This window comes from Sinohyriopsis cumingii, chromosome 1, assembly GCF_028554795.1.
Source record: "Sinohyriopsis cumingii isolate HCF-2022 chromosome 1, ASM2855479v2, whole genome shotgun sequence".
Classification (NCBI taxonomy): domain Eukaryota; kingdom Metazoa; phylum Mollusca; class Bivalvia; order Unionida; family Unionidae; genus Sinohyriopsis; species Sinohyriopsis cumingii.
In genome coordinates this window covers 114,013,960-114,036,387 of record NC_142961.1, presented here as the reverse complement: position 1 = coordinate 114,036,387, position 22,428 = coordinate 114,013,960, and the positions used below count along the sequence as shown (strand labels likewise).

The following is a 22,428-nucleotide window of genomic DNA, read 5'->3' as shown; positions in this document are numbered from 1 at the left end:
GAAGTGCCAGGGACACAACTGAGCAGGATTTAAATGTGTACACTTCTGGTTGTAAATTAGGAACACTAACCATTGAGCCACCATAGTTTCTAGAAATATAGCCACCAATGGCCAAATATATACCATTTGTACTTGCTTATAAGTTGTGTCCAGATGCACACTGCAAACCCAGATATGCCATTGTATCATGCACCTGCAGATCTGGGTCTATGCAGTTTGTTAGGAGTAATCAGTCAAATAAATGACATAGACCTTAAACTCCAGTGCATCAGGATTTGTGTTGTTTGCAGTTGGATTTGACTCATAAGCAGATACATATGGTACATATAAGGGCAACTCATTTTGCCAGAAGTGGTTATAGAGGTGGTAGCTATATAGAAATAATCCTGTAATGTCTTGGTGTGAATTAATCAACGATTGATGGACTTAGAGATAGAGTACCTATCAGAGACAGGTCCAGATGTAAAGGATAGGTATAGACTTTCACACTTTTCTGATACAGTTACAGTATCTGTCAGATGTGTACAAATGGTTCATAAAATTTAAATGTTTCAGTTTGCATTTATTTTCACAGGTTCTTAGGAATGCATTCTGAATATTGTGATAAACTCCATTCAGAGTTAGAAACATTCCTTGCTCAGGACATATGACAACTTTTAATAGGCAAGTAAAAATAATGTTGTATAAACTGTGATGGAAACAAACTGGTATTTTGGGAATTAAAAATCTTTATTCTGAGCAAAAAAGAAGTTTCTGGAGTTTTCCAGTTCAGCAAGTCTTTATATGATTATGTTTGCTGTCATCCATTATACTTCATTCTTTGGGGCCCAGAGTGTCCAAGTGGTCTAAAGCACTCACCATTACAGATAACTGCCGTCTCACCCCTCTGTGTGGGTTCAAGTATCAGGCTTGGCCAATGTGGGTACTTGAGAAAGCTTGCCAGTAGCTTCTCGTATGTCAGTGGGTCCATTACGGGGTTTTCCCTGGTTCTTCCTCCACCATTAATACTGGCTGCCATGTATAGCCTGTCATGTGCTGAAAAATGGCGTTAAAAACACACAACAACAACAACAACAAAAATCTTCCTCCACCATTTATACTGGCCACCATGTATAGCCTATCTTGTGCTTAAAAATGGTGTTAAACCCTATAACAACAACATCTCCTTTCTTCCACATCACAGGATGTAATTACAATACAGTTTGGTTATATATTTGCCTTCCTGCTTCTGAGGTACAAAAACGGGTGACATATTTTGCTTTTCTTTGGTCCCCTGCAAAGGTTTTAAAAATCTCAGTGCTTGAGATATGTTTTCCTCACTTGAGCAAGCATGGTGAAACATGTATCACTTTTCCGCTGTAATGGTATCAGCAACTTTCAAGTTTTGTCTTAAGGGTTTGTGAGTCGACTGTGGGATGGGGGGGTGATTCATTACTAGACAGTGCTCTTCTGTTCCTCCCAACTCATGCATTTCATGTACTTGCCAACAGCCACTTATCACAACAAGTGTAGAAAACCAAGATGTACCAGAATCTTAAACCAACAAATCATCTCAATGAAATAGGGATAAGTGTCTTTCATCTTGAGTTGATTCACTGCTTTATGGTCAAGGGGATAAGTATCTTTTATGGTGAGTTGATTTACTGCCTTATGGTCAAGGGGATAAGTGTCTTTTATGGTGAATTGATTTAGTGCCATATGGTCAAGGGGATAAGTGTCTTTTATGGTGAATTGATTTACTGCCTTATGGTCAAGGGGATAAGTGTCTTTTATGGTGAGTTGATTTACTGCCTTATGGTTAAGGGGACAAGTGTCTTTCATGGTGAGTTGATTCACTGCCTTATTGTCAGAGGGCACAACAATCAATAGGACCATCCTTTTCCTCATTACATACAAGCACTATTTTACTGAGGTTGATATAACTGCCCCATTGTCTTATAGGTACTTTTTCTTGTAATTGTAACCACAATGCCTGTGTCTATTAGAAAGTTGACCCAAGTTCCATGTACAGATCCCAGAAGCTACATCCTGGTATCTTTCATTGCACCCAGCCAGTCATATTCCTAAACCAGGAATCATTATCCAACTCCTGTCCCATGGGGATGGCCTCCACCTAGGTTTCAGACTGGTAAGATTTTGGACTTCCTCTTAAGGAAGTCCTATTTGAAATGTTCCATTTGCCTGCACTTGTTACAAGCTTTTCTCTTATTTTTCTTTCCCATCCAGATTATGCGTTCACAGTCTATAATGAAGTATCATGTTCTGCAACTCTGCTCTAAACTTCCTCATTGACCATACATACTCAGTTATAAAGTGAGTCCAACTGCAAACTACACAGACCTAGATCTGCTGCCACATAATGTGCTGGCAGATCTGAGTCTGTGCAGTTTGTTAGGAGTAATGAGTGGAACAAACAAGATTGACCCTGATCTGCAGGACTGGTGCAGTATGCTACAGCAGATAAGGATCTTTGCTGTTTGCAGTATGACTCAACTTACAGGCAAATATAGGTTGTATTTCTGTATCAGGAATCAGTATGCTTCATGCAAATCTTCCAGAATCCTTTTCCTGAAATTTTATTCAATTAAAAGCTTCTAGTGCTACAGCAATTTATGGGGGCCCCGAGTGGCCGAGTGGTCTAAAGCGCTGTCCATTAAGGATCACAGCCATCTCACCTCTGTCTGCATGGGTTCGAGTCTCGGATTCAGCCAATGTGGGTATGTGAGAAAACTTGCCAGTAGCTTCTCGTGGGTCGGTGGTTCTCTCTGGGGTTTTCCCGGGTTCTTCCTCCACCATTAATACTGGCTGCCATATATAGCCTATCGTGTGCTGAAAAATGGCGTTAAACCCTACAACAACAACAACAACAAAAGCAATTTATGATGCAACATCAAGAGTTTTAGGACATGCCTGTTGTATTCTTATCCTAAGTTAAAGAATCAATAAATTTTTCCATTGAAAGTGTTTCAAGCAATTCTTGAATGGGGATTTTTGCTTATCCCAATTCTGAAGTGTTTTGTCACCTCTTCTAAGGCAGTTCTTTAGTTGTACTCTGTTGATTTCTGTTTGGTTCTTTAACATAAAGCTTCTTTGTAAAGAATCAAAGAGCTTATTATAATCCAGGACTTTGGATCTCAGTAGCTATTGGACTCACCATTAAGCTGTTGGACTCCACCACATTGGCCAGTTGGACTCACTGTTAGGCTGTTAGGTTCGCTGCCAGATAAAGCCATATCTCTTCTTTTGTACATGTATTAAAATGTTTTTGAAAATCCATTAGTGGTGTGGTACCATCATAAGTATATTACCAGTGGCTGCTTTGGTTTGCTTTCTTCAGAAAACTCCAGTCTTTGGAGAGTTTGGCTTACTGATGATGTTATTTGTTGATCAGTTCTTAGAGTCCCGAATGCATTATTTACAGTTTCTTACTCCAGTTCCTGAATTATCCCCACTGCCTCCAATTTGTGCAGCATGGAACCCATAGACCACCAAAACCAACAGTGCTGTTTAGTTCTTTAATTCAGATCTTAATCATATCAGAGTTTACAATCATCTCTCATCTAAGCCATCACATGCTTCAAAATTTTATATTTTAGTTCTCTGTTACTTTTCACATGCCAGAGTTACAAAGGTCATTGCTGAATTGCATGGAGCTCATAAAAATTCTGTTCCCAAACTAATGTGCCTTGGAAGTGCTAATAGAAATATGTTGGTCTTATTTGATCATTATTTTACTGGTGTCATTAGATTAGTGATAACCTTTTGTTACTTCTTTCCTGTTTGCTACCTTTACAAGCTATTTACAATATAGACAAAGATATCTAACTTTAGTATTTGTTTTCTAGCAAACAAAAAAGAGTTTCTAGCCAGCATATAATAGTTTTATATCACCCGGTTAAAGGTCAAGTGAGCTTGTATCATGGCCCTGCATCCAGTTTTTATCATGTGTTGTGCACAGTACATGTCACATCCGTCAACAGTTGCTTATAGACTTGTTTTGTTTGTCATGTGTTGTGCACAGTGAGCATGGTTGAATCCAAGAATAGTTCCTTACAGACTTGTTTTATTCATGTGTCATACACAGTGCATGTTGAATCCAACAACAATACCCTATGGACTGGTTTTGTTTGTCATGTGTTATGTACAGTGCATGTCACATTTATCAATAGTTCCATATAGACCGGTCTTGTTTGTCATGTGTTGTGCACAGTGCCTGTTGAATCCAACAAGAATTCCCTTTAGACTGGTTTTGTTTGTCATGTGTTATGCACAGTGCATGTCACATCCATCAGCAATTTCTTATAGACTGGTTTTGTTTGTATTGTGTTGTGCACATTGCATGTTGAATCCAAAGTTCCTTGTAGACTTGTTCTGTTTATTATGTGTTGTGCACAGTGCCTGTTGAATTGAACAGTTCCTTTTAGACTTGTTTCATTTGTTTTGTGTTGTACACACTGCATATTGAATTCATCAGCAATTCCCCATAGACTGGTTTTGTTTGACATGTTGTGCACAGTGCATGTTAAATGCAACAACAGTTCCTTATAGACTTGTTTCATTTGTTATGTGTTGTGCAGAGTACATGTTGACTTGAACAACAATTCCCAATAGACTGGTTTTGGTTGACATATGCACAGTGCGTGACACTTCCATCGACAATTTCTTACGGATTAGTTTTATTTACTACGTGTTGTGCGCAGTGCATGTTGAGTCCAACAACAATTCCCTATAGACTGGTTTTATTTGTCATGTGTTGTGTACAGTGCATGTCACATCCATCAACAATTCCTTATAGGCTGGTTCTGTTTGTCGTGTTTTGTGCACAATGCATGTTGAATCCAACAAGAATTCCCTATAGACTGGTTTTGTTTGGCATATCACATCCATTAACAGTTCCTTATGGACTTGTTTTGTTTGCATAATGTCGTGCTCAGTGCATGTTGAATCCAACAACAATTCCTTGTAGACTTTATTTTTCCAGAAGAGGAATTGAAATTCATTTGAAAGCTTATTAGTGGTGGGTGGTGTAGTGTAAGGGCTTTATGAATACATTTTGCTCTGACTTCCAATGTTGCTTTATATCAACAAGTACTCTGTTGATTTATGATGAGCAAACTTTGCACACTTTAATATGGTGATGTAGGCTCTAACTGGCTGACCTTGTGGATCCACGAACAAGCTCATGGACCAGTTCAGTACGCAACAAACATTTTTCATTTTAATCTGGGCCCTGATTAACTGACTTTGTGGATCCACTTGAAGCATTTGTTTTATGTACATATACTGATTAAACTTTATATCAAGTTACATCATTATAATGTTGAATGAACTTTTGACATCATATCAGTGATTTGATCTGGACTCTAATTGGTCAGCTTTGTAGATGTAGTAAAGATTTGACCAGTATTTATGATCAGATTTTAATTAAACTTTATTTGCTCTGCATTTTCTTTTAGATCAATAACATTTCAGACTATTGAATATTTAAATGAAGGTACCAGACACTTAATAAAAAGATTTTTTGTGAAACATGCTGTCGTGAGTAGATTTATCACAGCAGACTCTTGGAACTTGGACATGTATAATAACCCCAAAAATTTGCTTATATTAGTGAGATTATCTGGGCTGATTCGCTTACTTTGTGGATGCATAAGAATCTTTATTTGTGATCTGATTCTGATGAAATTTGCCAGTTATCTTGATATCAGCAGAATATTGGACACGTTGAATAGCCATCAAGCTTGGTACATATTATTGGACAAGTTTAATAACCACCAAGCTTGGTACATATTGTTGGACTAGTTTAATAGCCATCAAGCTTGGTACATATTATTGGACAAGTTAATTAGCCATAAAGCTTGGTACATATTACTGGACAAGTTTAATAACCACCAAGCATGGTACATATTATTGAACAAGTTTAATAACCACCAAGCTTGGTACATATTATTGGATAAGTTAAATAGCCATTAAGCTTGATATTGGACTAGTTTAGTAACCATCAAGCTTGGTGCAAATTATTGAACAAGCTAAATAGCCATCAAACTTGGTACATATTATTGAGGTGAAGTGTACTTTGATTGGCAGACCCTGCAAGTACACTAGAGGCCTTTTTATTGTCATATATTGACGAAAATTGTTATATAGATTTGTATCAAGATTCTAGACAAGTTCTGTAGCCAAACAAATCTGTCTCTCTGCGGATTTTAGCAGAGGCTTTATTCTTGAACACATTTTGATTGAATTTGATATGTAACTTAAATGGACAAGACTGCAGAAAGTCTAATGTGCAACAAAATCTACACATAATAATGAAATGAACTGGCTCTGTTTTGATATGAAATGGCTATGATTTGATTTCAAATTGGTCTTTATGGTTATTATCTGCCGTTCTGTATAATCATTCTTACAAAGATAGGCAAGTGTCAAAATTGCATCAATTGACAGTGAAACATCTTTGGAATAACTTTTGACCAGTTAACAGGTGAATGATCAGAGGCTTGATTGAGACTCTTGTTTGTCTCATGTTATTAAATCTTCATACAGGGGAATTTTTTTCTCGCATTCTTTTACCTTTTAAATGTTCTTTCAGCAGTACTGGTCACAGACCAGAAGAACTTATGGGATGGCCTATTGGCCATTTCCAGTTGTCTGACATCGATCCATAAACAAAAGTATTATCATCTGATTATCATTCCTCCTAAACTACTTGGAGGATTGCTATGAACCTTTACACACACATTAACCCCAAGGTCAAGTTGGTCCTGAATAAAAATGGCACTGCTGTGACATCCAATATGACCACCACTGCAGCCATCTTTGAAAAGCTTGTTGTCAATACTACTAAATGGATGGTCAAATAAATGGGAATTTACACTAAAAGATTTTGTATTATGTCTAGTTGTCCTGAAGGAAAATGGTGCCAATTTGATGTCTACTATGGTGACTTCAGCATAGCTGCCAACCCTCACGAATTTGGCGTGAATTTCACAACTTTTTCAGCGATTCACAGATTCACGCTGCAAGCCAAAAATTCACAAATTCTCCAATTCTCAATTATTTTAAATCTTTAATAAAATAACCGATTTCCCATTAAGCGCTAGTCGTGACATTCGCAGTTGCCGAAACAGTCCGGTGCTGCTGGTCGCGATATTAGTAGATCTACAGCCGATTAGTACAGTTGGCCTGGTAGCAAGCATTTTAGCCTACTTTAATCTATATGTATAAGAGTAGTTTTACAAATGCTTTTGAAAGAAACTGGGGCCTAACCGGAATTTTGCTCTGCGCATGTGTCACCAACACTGATTTGAGTTACCATTCAGCATCAAAAATTGGCCGTGCATTCTGCATTAAACATTGATATTCATCATGCTTTTTGCACTAAGTGTGCCATCATGGAGACAATGTGAGGAAGCACGTCAGTTGCAAAAAACACGTAGAAGTTGGGAAAATTAAGAATTCGCAGATTTCAGCTCTGGAATATTTTAAGCCATCGGCAGCAGACCTGCAAGCTACCAGTACTGAAGCATTATTTGTGAGTTTTCTTGTCAAACACAATCTACCTTTATCAGCTGGAGACCATGCTAAACATTTGTTCTGACAAATGTTCCCGAACTCGAAAATCGCTTCCAAATTTTCCTGTGGAAGAACCAAAAGTGCTGCAGCTCCTGTGCATTCCTCACAGTAACAGTGACAGCGAAAGAGTATTTTCTCTAGTGAGGAAGAATAAGACAGACTTTAGGGCCTCCTTAGCTGCAGAAAATTTGTCAGCAATTTTAGTTACCAAGATCAACCAGCAGGCAAGAAGTCTGAACTGTTTAGAAAACAAATTTACGATCAAGCAGTTGAGGAAGTTTGAGTCTGCCACAGTATCATGTCTTGATAAATAAATATTTCTGCATATATGTAGTGTTTTAGTTCTATATTGTGATCTTGATATAGTGTAGTATTGACAGGCAGAGTGGATGGAGTTATTGTCGTGATATTTTTCACTAATTCATGTCCAAATTCATGACTTTTTATCTCTATTTTCACTAAATGTGAGCCTGGAAGGTTGGCAGCTATGCTTCAGCAGCCATCTTTAAATCTAGTTTTTCCTACCCCTTCTGGACAGAAAGTCTGATCAGAATGACAGTTTCACTGGTGTTTAGTTGGTCTTATATGAAAATTATACCAATCTGATATCCAATATAGCTGTAACAGACACCATCTTGAAAAACTTTGTACAACTCTTCCTATATGGAAAATCATATCAACATTGGGTTTTCACCAGAGGACAGCGTATTATGAAAATGGTGCCTGTCTGATATCCAGTAATGTCATGATGGCCGCTCTTGAAAATCTTGTTATTCATACTGCTTCTCAATGGAAAGCCACATCAACATGGAGTTCTCACCAGAAAACTAATTACAGCATGAAGTTGGTCCTGAATGCATGTGGTGCCTATTTGATGTCCAATATGTCTGCTAGAATGAACATATTGTAAATGTTGTCACTAATTCTTCAGAATGGTTTGTCATATCAACATGAGGTTTCACCAAAAGTTTTCTATTGGTGTCGAAATGTCTAAAATGAAGATGATGACAATGCAACATCAAATACCGCTGTTACAGTGGCTGATTTGACAGTGGCTCTTGTCACTCAGGAATATCAGAGAAGGCGTCAACACTTCGTAGCTTAAAAGAAGAAATGGTTTTTGTCTTGAATTCCAGGAAATTCTTTTCAGACAGTAGAGTATCAGTCTCTTTTAGGGACTCTTATTTCAAAATATCTTTATGAATTTTTATCTTTATTTTTGCAGTGAGAGCAAAGGTGAAAACAAAGGTAATAAAGACAGCTGTTTCAAATTAAATGGCTAACAGATAAAAGTGGAGGGTTGAATGGTTCTAAAGGTCCCTGGGAGGCTGAGTGGTCTAAGGTGCTTTCCTTTACAGGTCATTGACATCTCACCTCTGTTTGGGTGGGTTTCAAGTCTCAGACACAGCCAGCATGGGTATGTGAGAAAACTTACCGGTAGTTTTCCACATGTTGGTAGTTCATCCACCAAATATACTGGCAGCTATGTATAGCCTATTGTGTGCTGAAAAATGGTATTAAACGTTAAGCAAGAATAATAACAATTAAATGGCTCTAATACTTTAAAAGCAGACCTCCAGTTTGGCCTGTACAAAACAGTTCATTTTATATGCTTTTTGTTCAGTTTTTATATCACGTGATAGCAGTTGTCTTTCAGATAGAGTTTGGAGTAACAATAATTTGCTATTTTCAGAAAGCCTTAGGACAGCTCAGATTATTTGATATAAAATGGAAGTATCTTACAAATGTGTCAAAAGACATATGGAATATTATTGTACTGATGAAAAGGAAACGTTGTCTTTTGAAGTAATCTATAAATGGATTCCTATTTTGATGATACAGATAAACACTTTATTTTATCTTCAAAGAGTGGCAGAAGATAGAGGGAAGATTCAGTGGGGTTTCTACCATCTGTCAGTGGAATAATCATGACTTCAGTGATCCTCCGATTCATCACAGTAAACACAAGGATGCTGTCATAGCTGTCACTAAGCGAATGAGCAGAACTCAGTTGATCAACTTTATCTATAAAGGATTTGTTAAGGCTCAGATACCTGAGGTATGTGACCTTCTTTTCTTTACTGTACATACTTTTGTAACACATACCCAGTTGTAAATAGCATAAACCAGGCACCATTGTCACAAAACTTTTGAGCACAAAACTTTAACACGTGCTCAAATTTTAAACAATTTGATCATATATGACTTTAGTTCAACAGAGTTTGGAATTAAAATAGTTTTGTGTTATCTAATGGGTACTGTTTGTATTTCAAGCTTCAAAGAGATTGAGAAACTAGAGGTATGATTTTTAGAACCTGTCTGAAGTAGAGGAGAGCTACTATACTACTAATGGCATGTGCATCAGCATCTGTACATATAAAAGCATGTACATATGTATAGACTCACTGCATCTAAGCCATTCTTTCTTGCTAGGTCCTAGGCATCAATTTGGATTGATTTTCATAGCATCTTCCTGCTGGTGAAGGGGCTAATTCAGGTACATTTAATGTACATTGTTGGTTAAGTTTTTGCATGTACTGGTCTGTTTTTGCACCCTGTAAATATACTGATAAAGGGATGCATCTTGATCAGTAATATAACTGAATTACAAAAGAAGGTCACTGTGACCCATATTTCATACATTATTGCCGTTGATTAAATATTTTGATTTACCTTAATTCCTTGAGCTCAGTTCAGGTTATAATCATCAAACTTGATTATATGCATCCCTTGATAGTAAAATAACCTTACAATAAAATAGTTACTGTGATGGGCATTTCACATATACTGGTTTATGTTAAATGTTTGTGTTTAACTCATGACCACATAAGTTTTTTTCATCCTATATACTTATTGTTATGCCTGGAATCATGAAACTTGGTAAGGGAATTCAGCTTGAAGACTATTGCCCTACTCTTCACAAAAGAAGGTCACTGTGACCCATATTTCATGATTAATCAGCTTGTTTAAATTTTGTTTTTACTATTCATGCTTTAATCATTACATTTCTGTTAGTACCACACTTGTACAGAAAAGTCACTCTGACCTACATTTCTCATTTTATGTAAAGTTTTGCTGTTAGCTCATTATCAGAAAAATTGTTTGCTTGCTATCTTCATACTTTCCTATCTAGAATCATAAAACTTCATGAGAGGATGCAGCTTGACAAGCACTGCTTACTCTTTATATAAAGACCCATATTTAACACTTCAATGAATTGGGTTAATTTTTTTGTTTGACATTCATTTTCTTGACACTGTTCTTGCCAGAGTTATGAAATTGGTCATAATATGCATCTCTTAGTACCACACCCTTACACTAAAATAATCTCATTGTGACCTATATTTCTTTTTCTAATGGCCTTAGCTCATCACCACATGAATTTTGGGCATGCTGTGTGCATACTGCCTGACCTAGAATAATGAAACTTTGAGGGAATCTGTCTTGAGAAGTACTTCACCAGATTTACAAAAAGATGTATTTCTGACCTATATTTTATGCCTCAGTAACTTTGCTGAAATGTTATGTATTAGGGGCTTTTTATGTTAGGATCATGAAAATTTTGAGTCCCTATGACCTTCATTTTATGCTATACTAACATAGGTTAAATACTGGTGTTAAGCTCATGACCACATAGATTTTTCCATGCTGTATGTAATCCTTATGACAGTTGGTACTAGGAATGAAAAGTGGTAAACTTTCTCTATTAATGGCTGTACATTGTATATTGTGATATGTTACCCTAAACAAGTTAACTGTGTATTGTACATGTGAATGCCAAGATAAGATGAGTGGGCAGCATGCATTTCATGTGAGGTCTCAGTTTTAATGGATAATAAAGGTAACTATAAATACATGAACTATACATCTGATAGTGGTAATACTGGGTGTCATAAGGTTACTGAACTCCTGTGACTTTCATTCAGTAAAATCAGGCTTCTAGGTTGTACAAGGATAATAGCTTCTGATGCAGATTCAAAGAACAATTTGAAGAAAATATTCTCTGGTTTTTATCAGCTCATAATTGTAATTTGATGTAGAAAAGAATGTTTTTAAGATGATGTCTTTTATGCCTTGTAATGGGGGGGGTCAAGTTCACTTTAGTCTGAATTTTTTTTCTTCTGTTACATGATAATTAATGTTTTGTGTGGCTCCTGAAGACTATCAAAAGGTTTATTGAGATATAAAATCATTGATTACACTGGTTAATTTTGGAGTTCAGATTTTGTGCTTAGACAGGATTGTGACTACAGTTCCAGATCTAGTGGTTATGCAGTATGTTATTTCATATCTGGGTCTGTGCTGTCAGTAGTTGCTTAAATGTTGTGTTTTTGTACCAAACACTAGAGTATTCTGGTTGATGTTGCTTAAATTGTGTATTTTTGTACCAAACACTAGGGTATCTGGGTTGATGTTGCTTAAATTGTGTATTTTTGTACCAAACACTAGGGTATCCGGGTTGATGTTGCTTAAATTGTGTATTTTTGTACCAAACATGAGAGTATTCGGGTTGATGTTGCTTAAATTGTGTATATTTATACCAAACACTAGAGTATCCTGGTTGATGTTGCTTAAATGGTGTATTTTTGTACCAGACACTAGGTTATCCTGATTGATGTTACTTAAATTGTATCTTTTTGTTCCAAACACTTGAGATATCGTGGTTGATGTTACTTAAATTGTGTTTTTTTATACCAAACACTAGAGTATCCTGGTTGATGTTACTTAAATTGTATCTTTTTGTTCCAAACACTTGAGATATCGTGGTTGATGTTACTTAAATTGTGTCTTTTTGTACCAGACACTATAGTATTATGTTTGATGTTACTTAAATTGTGTATTTTTGTACCAAAAGTCTATGTTGTTCTGGTTGTTGTGACTTAGATGGTATTTTGGTTCTAAAAGCTATGGTATTTTGGTGGATATTATATAACTGGTGTATTTTTGTACCAAATGCTGTGATTTCATAATTGATGTTACATGGATGGTGTATTTTCTTGTACTAAACACTATGTTATTCTGGTTGACATTACTTAAATTCTGTATTTTGCACCAAAGACTATGGTATCATGGTTGATGCAACACAGATGGTGTATTTTTTTATATTAAACACTGAATTATTTTGTTTATGTAAAATACATGGTGTGTTTTTGTATCTGACACAATGGTACCCTGGTAGAGGTTATTTATATGGTTTGTTTGTGTACTAAAACTATGGTATCATTGTAGATGTTACATATTAAATAGTGTCTTCTTGTACCAAACACTGTAGTAATTTGATTGTTGTTGCTTACATTATGTAATTTGTAACAGACACTTTGGTATTGTGGTTGATGTTGCATAAATGTTGAATTTTTTTAAATAACCATTATGGAACCATAGTTAAACTTGCATAAATGGTGTATTTTTATACATTGTATTATTATGGCTGATGTTACATCCAATGTGTATTTTTGTAACAGACTCAATGATATCATGGATGATGTTACACAAATAGTGTATTTTCATTCCAAACCGTAGCATTTTGAATGCAAGTCTCATCATAGTATTCAGAGACACAAGACACAATTCAAAATACAAGCACATAGGTAAAATACTTGGAATGTATATGTCCTTCTTAATATTCAACCCCAATATAGGATAATTCTGGTGGAAGAGTATAGAATTTCTTTCAACAAGATAAAAGTCACTTCTTGTATTTCAGATATGTAAGGTTTAATGTAAATTTTGACAGGTTTTTTTTATATTCTTTTTCAAAACAGTCGTTAACTTTTCCTTTAGTTTTCATGAATTTAAAATTATTTGTGGTATCAGTTTTCATGGATTTCATGGTTTTCTCAAGTCATGAATTTGAAGGCCCATCAAATATTGTTAATCTCTAGTCCAAAAAATTTAATAGAAGTATCAGCAACACGTGTAATTTTTGCAGAACCTCGAATGTTAATGCCCATAATGTTCAGTGCGTTTCAAAGTAGCATTTTTAATACAGAGACTACTAACTCATTTGAAAGCAAATTAGTCTAATATGTATTTTTTAAAATTTGAACTCCTTAATAAGGCATTTTTATGTCTTCCTTGCTCAGAATTAATGAAGTCTTGACTTAGATTTACTTTCTTAACACAGGTACAAGAGACTTGCGTTAGATTTTATTTTGATCCACATAAGCCTAAACAGCAAGGTCTTTAGGATCTAAGCAAAGTCATTTTTTTTGTTGCAGTCAGTAAATTGTTTTTTCTTTTTCTTTTCCATGCAATTGATTGGTCCAGATGTCAACTCTGTAAAGTTCTTGGTTGTCTGCAGATATAGAGTGTGTTTAAAATCTCCCAGTAACCCAGAGACTAAGGAAGGTATGCTAAAGCGATTTAAGAATTGTGATGGTGAAATATTACAGTTGGGAGGTACAGAATTTGAAGCCAGGTACAGCAATAATAATACCATTTAATTTGTGTGGTTTAATTGTTAAATTCAGGTGATTCTTTGACCATATATTTTCTTTTTATGGTTATGAACATGGTTATGGTGTTTTATCAATAGTGTATTGCCCCAACCTTGGATTGCAGCCCTGCCTTCAAAAGCCACCTCCCATTTATTAAAACCATCCAACCAGCCAGTGATACTGAGGAATCCTCAAGCTGACTTCACCTCCCTTCCACCAGCTGTCAGTGAGTCCTACCAATAGATCTCTTGCCCATCCTCAAACAGGGCTCTCTTTTATTTATTATGTAATAACATCTGGAGCACCATGCTTGTTTGACCATAAAGTGGTATTGTTAACTGATGGTCTGGCAATTTCACTTTGCAACATATACATTTTCAAACTGTTTTAACCTAACCATGGTAGTGTGGGTACCATATAAATATGGTCAAACAGAACCTCTATCTGTCTGCGGGTACCATAAAAATATGGATCAGGACAATTATCCTTATGGATGTTGTATCTCTAAATAATAATTTCAAGTTCAAATAATATCAGATAGATACCACGATTTTTGGTTCCATAAATATCATTTTAAAGTCTCCATAATAGTAAATCAGTAATCAGTAAAAGAAGCGCTATAGAAGACTTATTTTGATAGGAACAGCAGACATCAGTGTGGATGTTTACTTGCGGCACTCTTGCTTATGTAGGGAAAATAGTTGATGCTGAGTGGGATAGCCTTAATTAAGATAACATTGATTCGGGGTTTGTTGGAATATGTGGTGGTATCAGTAGATGAGTTTTGCCAAATCTGAGAATCAACTGATTTTCTGTGTTAATATATCCTGCTTTAATGTGGTTTATTATGCACTTGCTCCTTTAAAAACATCCCTGCTAGTAAAGAAAATAAATTTCACAAGATCACAACTTAAATCGATCAGCAAGATTGTTTATGTACAAGTCTGTCATGTGCATAGTCCTTTCTTGTATTGAAAGATACACTTAATGAGTCTGTCATGTGTATAGTCTATTCTTGTATTGAAAGATACACTTAATGAGTCTGTCATGTGCATAGTCTTTTCTTGTATTGAAAGATACACTTAATGAGTCTGTCATGTGCATAGTCTATTCTTGTATTGAAAGATACACTTAATGAGTCTGTCATGTGCATAGTCTATTCTTGTATTGAAAGATACACTTAATGAGTCTGTCATGTGCATAGCCTATTCTTGTATTGAAAGATACACTTAATGGGTCTGTCATGTGCATAGCCTTTTCTTGTATTGAAAGATACACTTAATGAGTCTGTCATGTGCATAGTCTATTCTTGTATTGAAAGATACACTTAATGAGTCTGTCATGTGCATAGTCTATTCTTGTATTGAAAGATACACTTAATGAGTCTGTCATGTGCATAGCCTATTCTTGTATTGAAAGATACACTTAATGAGTCTGTCATGTTCATAGTCTATTCTTGTATTGAAAGATACACTTAATGAGTCTGTCATGTGCATAGCCTATTCTTGTATTGAAAGATACACTTAATGAGTCTGTCATGTACATAGCCTATTCTTGTATTGAAAGATACACAATGAGTATATCATGTACATACCCTTTTCTTGTATTGAAAGATACACACAAAAGTATGACTGTGTACCAGAGGGAAGCTATTACAGGTGTATTTGAGTGAAAGGTATTTGTGCAAACACAGACAGACACTGGAAAATTGCTTATTTATCAGTCTGTTCAAATTGTGTGCTCCCCTCGTCTTGATCACGTGGGAACAGTGTTCAAATTTGAACTTCATTTTGATTGGTTGCATTGAAGCAAGAAATATCTGCTGTATATGCCAAGGTATAGATAGGGTTATCAGAACCTTGGCTAGTGAAGATGTAGAGTCTGTTGAAGAGTAGAAAATTAAATATATAGATTAAATAGGCCTTTGACAGTTGTACTTTTAGCTAGCTTAACATTAGACTTATAGTAACAGATTATAATGCTTGGACTTGTAAGAAAAGGAAAAACATACAATTTGTCCGTTACTACTACTAATAATAATGTGGATTAATCAATGCATAATACTTACAATTTTAAATACACATAAAAACATATGACAACAAGATTACAAAAACAAACATCATAAAATTACAAAGCAAAATCATGCTAACAGTAATTAAGAAAGTAAACATTAAGTCTTCAGGTCTGTTCTTGTAGTCAATATAGTAGTGTTCATGTGATTTATTCAGTTCATATATTGGCAGGGAAAAAAGGAAAGAAAAAATAAAGTATGAGGTCACCATAAAAGTCTTTAAAACAATGAATCAAATCTTAACTTTTTTCATCATTTGTTTCTTAACTTGTATGTTATGCATTCATTACATACATCACATGTACAGTTACATGTATTTGTCAGATTGAGAGGAGAATGTCATTTTATTGTTATCTGTAAGTCCATCTATGTTTCCTATTTTTTTACTGCACAATAACTCAAATTATACACCATCTACCATTTTCAAACATTTTTTATAGCTTATATTATATTTAGGGTAAGGAAGAAACCAATAAATTTGGGCTCAGAAGACAGATACCATGACTAAACTTTGTAAATGAATTGGAGTATAAAGAAACCAATTGATTTTGAGGTCAAGGTCAGAGTGATTCTTAGATGAATAATGGTTTTTGCACAATATATTGCATTCTTATTCGCCCTTTCTAACCTAGTACTGTGGATGGCTTGCAATTGAGACAAGATGCCTATTCATTTTGAGGTCAAGATGTCAGGGTCACTGGGACTGAAAGAAAGAAAAGGACTTCCAAAAGCTACTTTAGACCTTTAACACATGCCTTGACTAAACTATGTAGATGGCTTGCACTTGAAAGAAGAAGATTCCTATTGTTTTGGGGGTTAGAAGGTCAAAGGTCAAAGTCATTGGGAAGAATATGGTTTTCACAAAATGACTTGGGTCTTGGGCCACAAATACATAATAACACTTTGTGGATGGCTTGCATTTGAGACAAACACATATCAGTTTTGGGTGCAATAGGTCAAAGGTTAAGGTCACTGAGATAGAGAAGAAAAATGGGTTGAGCAAAATAGCTGAATACTCTTTTACAATAAATTTTAAAACAAAATTGTGGATGGTTTGTATTTGAGACATGGAAGATGCCTTCTAATTAAGATTGAATGCATTGCTAGGCAACATTGCTTAGTGGCAGTAACATGGTATGGGAGTTAAATGGTACAAAATCTTTTAATGCCCTGAGTTTCCAACCAATAAAAGAGAGTTTGATATAAATGAAGCATAACAATACTATTTACAACTTGGCATGTAATGTATTGTTTAAGGTATTCTTGTTTCATAATGCAAAATTTGTATTGAAAATCTCCCATTTCCAAAATGACAGAAACAAAACAAAAAAAAACAAACATAAAATAGTAATGGAAATCTTATCAGGACTTAAGCTGATAGACAGGAACTTGCCTACAGAATTATCTGTTTGTGAATGTATGATCAGAGTGCTCGAGTCAATTTCTGATTAATTTTTTTTTAAAGTGGCCCAAAAATAACAGAATGTTCAAAATTCATCAATTATATTTGTAAACTCCTGTTTATATTTCTTTGTTAAATCCCTTTTATATTGAGAATCGACCAGTTTGGGCATGTGTGAAAGCCTATCATGCTGAAAAATGGTGTTAAACCTAAAAAATGAAACCAGACCTTTTTACATGTTTTGTTCTATCCACATGTTAATTTCAATTCTCTATCACCTACAGTTAACAAACTTTGTAGATGGTTTGCACATGGGGTAAGGAACATTCATATCAGTTTTGGAGTCCAAAAGTCAAAGGACAAGGTCACTAATTGCAAGGGGGAAAAAGGCTTCTTTACCATCAATAGTTACCCAACTAGGTGGATGGCTTGCACTTGCTGTAAGAGAGAAACAGGGTGATTTGGCTGTCAAGGTGACTGTGATAAAGAATAAAACAGGTTTCTGCTATTAAAAATAGTTTTGTTCTCTATCTTTTACCATTATGAAATTCTTGGATGACTTGCACATTGGGTAAGAAGCTATTGATTTGAAAATGGTCAAAGATGACAGTCACTTTCATAGAAGAAAATTAGTTTTAACAATAACTCAATGTTTTTACATTGTACTTTGATCAAAGTTTGTGGAGGTGGCACACTTGAGGTATGTTAGAGGCTTTTTGATTTTGGGGTTAGGAGGCCAAAGAACAAGGTCACTGTGGCTATAAAAAAATGGTTTTGTTTGCAAAATAACTTTTGTTTTAGAGCAGGGGTCTCAAACTCAAACCATCCAGAGGGCTGCATGAGGTCATTTTCGATGGCCCAAGGGCCGCACCACCTTTGTTATCTCTCATGACACCTTGTAACACCAATCATTTTGTTGGCCATAGGATATGGCTTGGTGGGGCCGCATGTTTGAAACCCCTGTTCTAGAGTAAGTTCCTTGACCAAAACTCTAGTTAATGAAGAAATATATATTAGGTCAAGTGGGGTCAGGGGACAAAGTCATGGCAAATCTAATACAAATGTAATAGTTTCTGCACAATAACTTTTGTTCAAAACGGCATACCTTGAATATACCAGGTACTTTGAGACCTATAAACTCAGCCATACTGGACTGATGCCTAGATAGAAAACTTTTAAACATGGGGCAGGTGTATAATGTGCCATTCATGATACTCATTTTCAAATTAAAAGGTGGTGAATTTGCTCCCTCTACCACATGTACACCCAGCACCACTACTGCTCTACTCTGTTTCAGTTCTAGAATGGATGCAGACTAGATAAAATATGCATATGTTCACTGGTGTTTTACTTAATTATGTTGGCAAACGTTCTGGGACAGATGAATGGACTGGAGCAAATTAGGTTGCCCCCATAGCAATCAGTGGGGGCATAGAAATATAACTATAATATGGGTCAAGGACAGATGACTAAAAGTCCTGTTGATTTTTTGTGTGTTGTCTTTAGCATTGTTTGGATGTAATGTTGTTTGGGGAAAGCCAACATTGCCCTATTTATTGGACTTCTTATCACAGTCATGATTGATGTCACTGTAAACAAGTATTAATTCATTATTGATTTTATAGCTAATTTTCTTCCCATTGTAAACAAATCAGAAGTCATTATTCGCAGCTTTAAAGAATTGCTCCATAGTTATCCTTTCAGCTCTTTAAACCTCCATTAATTGTGTAGTACACAAACAGTACAAGTTTTATTTAAGTAAAATGCACATGAAAATGCATGACAACATCTGCCCACCCTCACCCTATCCCATAATTTTGAGAAAATTCATAGATAACAAAACGTTGCTAGTTTCAGAGGGAATATGGGGTAAGGGCACTTACTGGAATGACACTGTAGAGCACAGTGAGCATGTTATTTCAGGATGAAAAATGTTACCACATCTGTCTGTAAATCACTATTTCAGGTGTCATCCTGGTTTGGTGCAGCTGTACCACTGTATACTACCTTCAGATGAGAAAGGGACATCATAGATTTCAAGCGCTGCATAGAAACACTGTGCCTATAACAAGCAAGACCAGAATATTCTTGCTACAGGGAGAAGGCAATGTAATTAACTTGTGTTCTTGGGGTATCAGTTTTCATAGATTTCATGGTTAATGAAAACTACTAACATAAATATCCAATAACTAAAGATCTGTGTGAAGACAATTGGATTCTTCCCATCCTAGACATATCCAAACATACTAAGGAAAATGTCCTTTCCTGCTAAAGTGTCAAAATTGATAACCATGAAAATGAATACATTAGTTTCATTTGAACATTTTTCTACTTCATGCAAATAAATATTTTCACATTGTAGAGTAAATGATCATTATTTGTCAAGTGTTCTTTTTGACCAGAAGTGGACAAGGTGTTGTATTAAAATTTTACAGCTTGTATATATGATCCCATATACATGGAGTATTATTTTACAAGTGATCTATCATAAAGAGGACAGATAAGCAGAAAACAAGCCTTTGATTCAAAAGAAAACTTATCATTCAACTTTAATTACATTATTAATTTCTTAATTAGTGTATTCTCTCCCCATTACCTCTCAGAGCCCTGAGTGGTGGAGTGCCCAGATGTGCTCATCTTTACTGATTGCTCATGCAATTCACTTTTATCCATGTGAGTTCCAGTCTTGGCTCAGCTAACATGGGTATGAGAAAGCTTGCCAGTAAATTTCTTTAGGCTAGTGATTCTTCCCCCACCAAATATTCTGATCACCATGTATAACCTATCATGTGTGGAAAAAATTCCCCACAAAACCAAACCAAACCACCTGTTATCCATATTAGTATAAAATTTGGAAATAAAAATTGCTTTCTTTGTGACATTTTTACAAATTTGTATAAAATCAAATTTGGCATAAATCTGTCCAGTTCATTAAGAAATTTCTGATCATGAAAATGAAGTTATTGATAAATGCACAAAAGGAAGGTAGGTAGAGTGGTCTAAAGCACTGACCGTTACGCATCGTTGCCATCTTACCTCTGTCTGCTTGGGTTCGAGTCCCGGGTTCAGCCTATGTGGATATGTGAGAAAGCTTGCCAGTAGCTTCTCGTGGGTAGATGGTTCTTTCCAGGGTTTTCCTGGGTTCTTCCTGCACCATTAATACTGGCTGCCATGTATAGCCTATCTTGTGCTGAAAATGGCATTAAACCCTACAACAACAACAATAACATAAAAAGGAAAGATGGTGGCAAAAAATAAATTGAAAAACCCATCTTTTAATAACAAAGAGTATAAATAACAGACCCTATTTTTATCAAGCCTGTCTTTTATTTAGCCAAGAAATCTAAACTTTAATAACATTTGAGTTCTATCAAGGCTGTGGACAGATGAATAAACGGATCAACATGCATATGGTTACCAAAGTGATCATTATGTTAATTTTACCATGCTTGACAAATATTACATAAAAATGGAGAATAGTCACTAAGCTGTTTTGGTAACATGGATGGACAGACTGAAAATTGAAATAGGTCATTATTAGAGAACTCATGTGTGTTAATATGGGTTTCAATTAGAGTTTACATCAAAATGCTAATCCTGGTAATTCTTCCTGTTTATAAAGAAATTTCATCTTCAGTTTACGAATGAAGATTCTCATTCTTAGTGTTGTTTTGGATTTTGAAACTCCATATTTCAATAAGGCCTGAATTATACATTCACTCTGGCGGGGAAGGGATGGGGCTACTCATGCCCCTGGCTGATCCATAGCCGATTACCATAGGGGTCTGCTCTTGACCACTGAGTCACATGCACACTATTGAATAAAGAAATTCTGTACTGTTACTGGGACAGTGTGTGCATTTTGTACTTAATTATCATGTTTCCCATGTCTTGCAAATTTCTTATTTCATGTTAATTGGTGTGCATGTTTAGGTATATTTTTTCAGAACATGATAATTACAAATCTGAATAAAGAAATTTTCTCTCAGTAAGACGGATTGTGCAATTTATACTTTTTTATCATGCTACCCTTTGTCTTGCTAATTTCTTATTTCATGTGGTGTTTGAGTGCATGTTTAGGTACATTTTCAGAACTTAATACATTTTTCCCAAAATTATATTTTTCATATTTTTATATGTGTATTTTCTGTTTTATATGCATGATTTATATATGGCTGATTCATTTGTATTGTATAGTTTGAATAATTCCAACAAAATATGATACATTTTATGGCATGTCTTCTGTCAAATACATGTACTATCATTCATTACTGTTGTTATTGTTCCTTTATTATCCCATACCCTGGTATGTAATGTGGAGGGATGATGCTGTTGTATGCCCATCGTAATTTTTAAAAATGAATAACTCTCACTGTTCAAGGTCTGTCTCTGAAACTTGATACATGTATAGGACTAATGGTTCAGATGTACCTTTTGCTATTCACAATTTTTCAGCTTCAGTATCTTTTGCTTTTGTCCATTTTTCAATCCATCCATTAACCATACTTAAGTTTCCAGAGGATAATTCTCAGACCTTCAAAAGATATCCCTATGACCCTATTTACATATTGTGCTAGTAGTCTAGACAAGTTTCCATTATCTCTTAGAACCTACTTGCATATTGTACTAGTGGTCCAGACAAGGTGCATTATCTGTCAACCTACTTTCATAATGTACTAGTGGTCCAGATAAGGTACAGTATCTTGGTGTATGTACTTAAATATTTTACTATTGGCCCAGACAAGGTACAGTATCTCTGTGAGCCTACCGGTACTTACATACTGTGTTAGTGATCTTGACAAGGTACATTATGTCTATGAACCTACTGCATATTGTACTAGTAGTCCAGTCAAGGTACATTATTTCTGTGAACCCATTTACATATCCTACTAGAGGTCCAGACAAGGTACAGTATCTTTGTGAACCTACTTACATATTGTACT

The 22,428-nt window shown here is 35.4% G+C and overlaps 1 protein-coding gene across 20 annotated transcripts in view; it reads left to right on the top strand.

The window, feature by feature from the left end:
• Positions 1–21,753, top strand: part of LOC149807659 (ceramide kinase-like) — a 116,066-nt gene extending 94,313 nt beyond the window's left edge. For 17 of the 20 annotated variants that reach the window (XM_089969304.1, XM_089969328.1, XM_089969379.1 and 14 more), the window contains 3 exons: positions 8,801–8,823; positions 9,444–9,634; positions 19,452–21,753. In XM_089969304.1, the coding sequence (XP_089825430.1) occupies positions 8,801–8,823; positions 9,444–9,634; positions 19,452–19,502 (265 nt within the window). In that variant the 3' untranslated portion in view covers positions 19,503–21,753. Of the gene's footprint in view, positions 1–8,800; positions 8,824–9,443; positions 9,635–13,842; positions 13,994–19,451 lie in introns of all 20 variants that reach the window. The other 3 variants (XR_016423289.1, XR_016423287.1, XR_016423284.1) reach the window with 3 other exon arrangements.
• The last annotated feature ends 675 nt before the right edge of the window (positions 21,754–22,428 follow it).